The sequence below is a fragment of the Alexandromys fortis genome, unplaced genomic scaffold, assembly GCF_014885135.2.
Source record: "Alexandromys fortis isolate MF-2015 unplaced genomic scaffold, M_Fortis_MF-2015_v1.1 scaffold_31, whole genome shotgun sequence".
NCBI lineage: Eukaryota > Metazoa > Chordata > Mammalia > Rodentia > Cricetidae > Alexandromys > Alexandromys fortis.
This window is the reverse complement of record NW_026067974.1, coordinates 13740734-13746608: the sequence shown is the minus strand read 5'-3', so window position 1 is coordinate 13746608 and position 5875 is coordinate 13740734. Positions and strand designations below refer to the sequence as shown.

The 5875-nt window shown below is 45.5% G+C and overlaps 1 protein-coding gene across 1 annotated transcript in view; it reads right to left on the bottom strand.

Annotated features, from left to right (window-relative positions):
* Dhx8 (DEAH-box helicase 8) overlaps positions 1–5875 on the bottom strand; it is a 35236-nt gene that overhangs the window by 16943 nt on the left and 12418 nt on the right. Inside the window, 5 exon segments of the mRNA XM_050156879.1 lie at positions 232–413; positions 998–1208; positions 1303–1488; positions 1779–1973; positions 2850–3031. Of these exon segments, the coding sequence (XP_050012836.1) occupies positions 232–413; positions 998–1208; positions 1303–1488; positions 1779–1973; positions 2850–3031 (956 nt within the window).

Here is a 5875-nt window from a genome sequence, read left to right as displayed (position 1 = left end):
ATCTCCTGAGTAAAGTGGGAGTGTGGGGATCATGGGAGAGGGCATAGGAAGTAGGGGAGGAAGAGAGGGGAGTGGAGAAAATATACAGGTCAATAAAACAATATAAAAAAAAGATTAAAAAGAAAAAGACTAGGCATGGTGGCATGTGCGTGTAATTCCATCACCAGGGAGACTGCACACCCCACATGATTTCTGGGTATGTGGAACAACCTCACTTTCACCCCACATTACCTTTCTGCTGCCAGGAGGAGCTGGATCAAAGATTCGGGTCTGCATCTCACTGGGAAGGGCAGAGTACACTGGGAGGATGATTAACTCTGGAACGTCAGGTCCCAGGGATTTCATTCTTTCATACAGGATCTCACAAGCAGTATCGATTTCTTCCTGACCAGTCAAGAAAACCAAGATATCACCTATGAAGAGAATGAAGCATCACTTACTCTGTCTCTGGGGGGTAGGGGAGTGTTTTGTTGTTTCTTTTGGTTTCTCTTGTGCATATCTGCCATGGAGCCACATCCCCAACCCTCTTTTCACTTTTTAAAAGTTTGAGACAAGGTCTCACTCAGCTGTCCAGGCATGCCTTGAACTTGAGACGTCCTAGCTAGTTAGCTGGGATTACAAGCCTGTAAGAAACAGAGGTGAGTCAATCTGTCCAGGCTGGCCCTCGACTTCTAGCTCAAGCAATTCTCCTGCCTCTTGGTAGCTGGAACCACAGGTACAAACCACCACATTCTGCTTGAGTGAAAGGCTACAGCATCACTCACAGCATTGCTGCATACATACAGAAATACACATTCACACTATGAACGCCAAATAAACCAAGAGGGCTATAAGGAGAAACCCTGTCTCATTTAAACCTAATGTCACTTCTTTAACATTTCCACCACCATTCCAAATACACATGCCTGAGACTTACAAAGAGAACAGTATTTAAACCAGTCAAAAATACACTCACAGCAGGATTTTTGGCCAAGACAGAAGCCTTTCCCCCCCTCACCTGGCGGCTCTGTTAGATGGATCTGCATGACGGTGATCAGACTGGCGTCCAGTTAGTCCGTCTCGGGCTCCTTTGTGTACAGTATCTCCACGGGGTAGGTCCGACCAGGGATGGTGAAGATGGGTGCTTCATAGAAGTACTGAGAAAACTTCACTGCATCCAAGGTGGCTGAGGTGACAATCAGCTTCATGTCTTGTCGTTTCTGAACTGTCTAAAGTTAAATGTAAGGTGTTTACTAAAAAGATATGTGAACCGACACAGGGCACTCAAACCCTAGTCCCAGAAACTGGGGTTCACCTGCCCACCTTTTTCAACAACCCAAAGAGGACATCTGTGTGAATGGTCCTCTCGTGGGCCTCGTCCAGCATGATGATAGCATACTGAGTGAGGTCGGGGTCAATCAGGCACTCTCTCAGCAGCATGCCGTCTGTCATGTACTTGATGACCGTTTCTGGGCTGGTGCAATCCTCAAATCGAATAGTGTAGCCCACCTACGGCAGGACAGAAGGAAGAAACCTAAGCCTGGGGTCCCTCTGTGAAATCATCAGACAGGTCTCATACTCCTAGGAGAGAGGAACTAGCTAAGACCTCAGTGGTTTCCTCCAGTAAAGTCTGCCCTGCCCTGGACTTGACCCTGAATATCTTGATGACGATGAAAAGCTCACTCCTTTGGGAGAAACCTAAAAAGGTAAAAACATTCTCATTTTATAGATAAGGTATCTGGGCCTTTCTATTTTTCTTTTCTTTTGGAATTCACACAGCAGCTTCTCCAATCACTCACCTCTTGACCAAGACAACAACCAAACTCCTCCGATACTCTTTTGGCCACGGACATGGCTGCCACTCTTCTGGGCTGGGTACACCCAATCTTGCCCCTTGAAGTGTAGCCTGCCTCCGCCAGGTACTGGGTGATCTGTGTCGTCTTCCCAGATCCTGTCTCTCCAATCACAATGAGGATCTGATTGTCATGCACAGCCTGAAACAATATAAACATACTTGTTAAAATCTGCCACAGGGGATGGAGAGATGGCTCAGTCATCAAGAGCACTGGCTGTTCTTGTAAAGAACCTGAGTTTGATTCTCAGCAGCCATATGGCCCCTCAGTAGTTCCAGTGCCCTCTGACTTCTGCAGACAACAGGCAGGCACACAGTGTACAGACATACAGGCAGGCAAAACACCAAGCAGGAAGGAGGAATCTATTTGAGTTTGAGGCCAACCTAGGATACTCAGTAGGTTTTAAGTCAGCCTGGGATATGGTATGAGATGATGTCCAAAAAACCAAAAGGAAAGGATGAGGGGATGGTGTGTAGCTCAGTTAGCAGACTGTTTACCAGCTTGATCCCTAGTACTGTGTGGAGGTCCATGCCCATAATTCCAGAACTAAGGCGGGAATACTAGTAGTTCAAGGTCATCCTCAGAAAGCTTGAGGCCAGATGGAAAATACACGAGACCCCATCTTAAAAAAAACAAAACAAGAAAACCTTTTTTTAAGGCAAGTGTGGTGGTTCACACCTGTAATCACAGTACTGGGAAGGCTGAGGTAAGAGGATGGATCATCATCAGTTCGAGGCTAGCCTGGGATACAGAATAAGGAGCCTGTGAGATGGTTTGGTGGCTTAAGGTTGACACAGCTTGAGTTTGAACCCATGTAAAGGTAGGAGAAATTCAACCCACAAAATGTCCTCTCACCCCCCGACACATGCCTTGAGGTATGTGCCCCGGCCCCTACATCATACACACATTAATAATGAGGAATCTGGGTCGTAGCCTAGGCAGAACAGTGCTTGATGGAATTTGAGCTCTAGCACCCCAACACACAGCCCATTTAGTAAACACTACACCCCGTCCTACCTGCACCAGCTGTTCCTTCAGTTTGTATATGGGCAGGCTCTCCCTCTGTTCAAGGATTGACATCTGGGTCTTCTTCCCTTAGGAGGCTTTGTTGCCCCCAAAGGCATGCTTCTTCCACTCGGGAATGTCGTTGGGCATCATCCCAATCCCCCGCATGTTGGCAGCGATCTGCCTGCCCTCCGCTGGAAAGGAAAACAAACTGAGTGTTGGCCTCAAGCTACTACTACATGCCATTTTTCCAAGTGTTAGCTCAGGGCCTTCTAATATACCCCAAAGCTATGCGGCCATCACCACCTAACTACAACATTCTCAGCCCTCCCAACGACCTCTTTCCCTTTTTGCCTTCCCTTGACACCTCTGCTCTCTTGGGCTGCGCTCTGGGAGCTTCATATGGTGCGTGCTGTCTTGGGGTTTTCACCTGCTTTAATGTTTTCAAGATTACCCCAAAATTTGTAGCTTGAATTGGGAGCAAAAGAATGAGCAATAAAAAGAATTTGGGTGGCTCACTCAAAAATGCAAAACTGTTATAAACTTGGTGGCAAAAATACCCAAAACATTACATACTTCAGTCTCAGGGACAGGAGAGACAGCTCTGTGTGCTCTCCAGAGGACTTGAGCACCCAAGCTGGGTGGCTCACAACCACCTGTAACCAGCACCAGGGGGTCCAGCACCTCTAGCTCTGTGGGTACAGACCCACACACAGACACATGACTTAAAATAATAAAAAATAAATCTTTAAATGTTTATATATATGTAAATTTGAGATAGGGACACAGAGTAAGACCCCCTCTCAAAACATACACATGCATCCACGTGCACGCACACGAACACACACACACACACACACACACACACACACATACCTTACTTCAATCTACAAAGCAAATCAGTGAGCTCTGAAAGAGGTCAAAGGAGTCTCACAGTAAAGGGTAAAAAGGGAAGGGAGCTTGTTCCAAGAGAATAAAGGGTTCTGTGTGTGTGCACATGTACAAGACATCATGTCACTGTAGGGTACACATGCATACCAATATGTAAGTATATGTACATATATGTGTCCATGTCTGTGGAATCTAGAGGACAAGATCAGGGGTCCTTCAGGCGCCATGACTTTTTTTCTCTTGAGACGGGGTCTTTTACTGGTTTGGAACTAGCTAAGTGCGCTCTGCTGGTTGGCCAGCAAGTCCGAGTCACCTGTCTCCCCAGTGCGGAGATTACAAGCACACACCACCATGCCCAGCATCATTAACACGGGCTCCAGGGCTCAAACTAGGTGTAAGTACTGACAAGGCAAGCAGTTTACATCTTCCATGCTCTGGAAGATTTTCTTTTTATTTTATTAAAAAAAAAACAACAACAACAAACAAAAACCAACAGAAGATCTGTAGCTCTTCAATGTTGATTCATCTCTTCTCCCCATCTAAACTGTTGTCTAAGTTAAGCTAACACCCCCAAATTCTCTCTACAACACAGACCCCTCTTCTGAGCATTCTGATACTCAACTAAGGTGTCCTTTGGCTACCTGAGACACAGTCCATCACACCCTTTCCCCCACAAACCTGATTCTCATCAGTCTCTTATCCCAAAGGGGCCATGACTCACTCCAGCGCTTACATTAGAACTGGAAGCTACTTCCCCATCCCCCATATTCCACAGCTACCCTTCTCAAATCTATTCCTCTTCTCTGACAGCATCATGTTCAGGTCTTCATTTCTCCTCTCGCTATCATAAAAGCCTGCTACTCTACCTGAAGTGTCTACTCTTGCCCTACCCAACTCCTCCTGCAGAGCCCTCTGATGATCTTTTAGAAACCCTACTCCTCATGCCATCCTCATGTTTAGAACACTTTTACATTCCATGATTCACTTAGGATTGGCCCAGATACCTAATACCATCTACAAAGCCCTGGTCTGCCAACCCCACCTCATCCCTCACCACCCAGAACAACACAATATTTCATCCACAGACTTCTTTAAGTCTTGTCTACTGCAAAGTATTAACACGGGCTACTACTCCCCTGCCTCCACATATTCTATAAGACCCTATAAAACTCTAGGTTCTAGCCAGTCATGGCAGCTCATACCTGCAATTCCAGTACAAAGGAGGCTAAAGCAGGAGGACTGTTGCAAATTTAGGACTAGCCTAAGCTACACAGTAAGTTTAAAGCCAGCCAGAACTACATAATGAAACTGTCTTAAAATAGAGAGATAGCAGTGGTTACGGGTATTAGAGGAGGCCCAAGTTGGATTCCTAGCACCCATATGGTGGTTCACAATCATCTGTAACTAGTCTCGAGGGATCCAAAGCCCTCTTCTCACCTTCATGGGCACCAGTCACACACAAGGTACACAGAGTTAACATTCAGGCACAACACCCATACACATTTTAAAGCCAAAAACAAAACAGGGGCTGGAAAGATGGAACTCACCCCAGGTTCAGTTCTTGACACCTATATTAGATGGCTTACAACTGTGTGTAAGGAGATCCGTTGCCCCTTCTGGACTCCAAGGATACCCACATGCACATGGCATTCATACAATCACTCAAACACACATATATACACAAGACTGTATTATCTTTCTGTTCTTCGTTGTTGTTTTTAAGATTGGATCTAATATAACCCAGACTATCCCAATGTAGTTGAAGATGGCCTTGAACTCCACCCCTCATCCCCCATACAGTGTTTCTCTGTTTAGCCCTGACTGTCCTGAAACTTCCTCTGTAGACCAGGCTGACCTCTAAGATTAAAGGCGTGTATGGTCACCTGGCTAAAAATAATAATCTATGAATTGGCTCCAATGTAAAAGGGAAACTGGGGCTAAACTTCCACTTTGCATCTGTAGTATCAACTGTTTTATACATACACAAAGTGTAGTGTCCACTGTTTTATACATACACAAAGTGTAGTATCCACTGTTTTATACATACACAAAGTGTAGTGTCCACTGTTTTATACATACACAAAGTGTAGTGTCCACTGTTTTATACATACACAAAGTGTAGTGTCCACTGTTTTATACATACACAA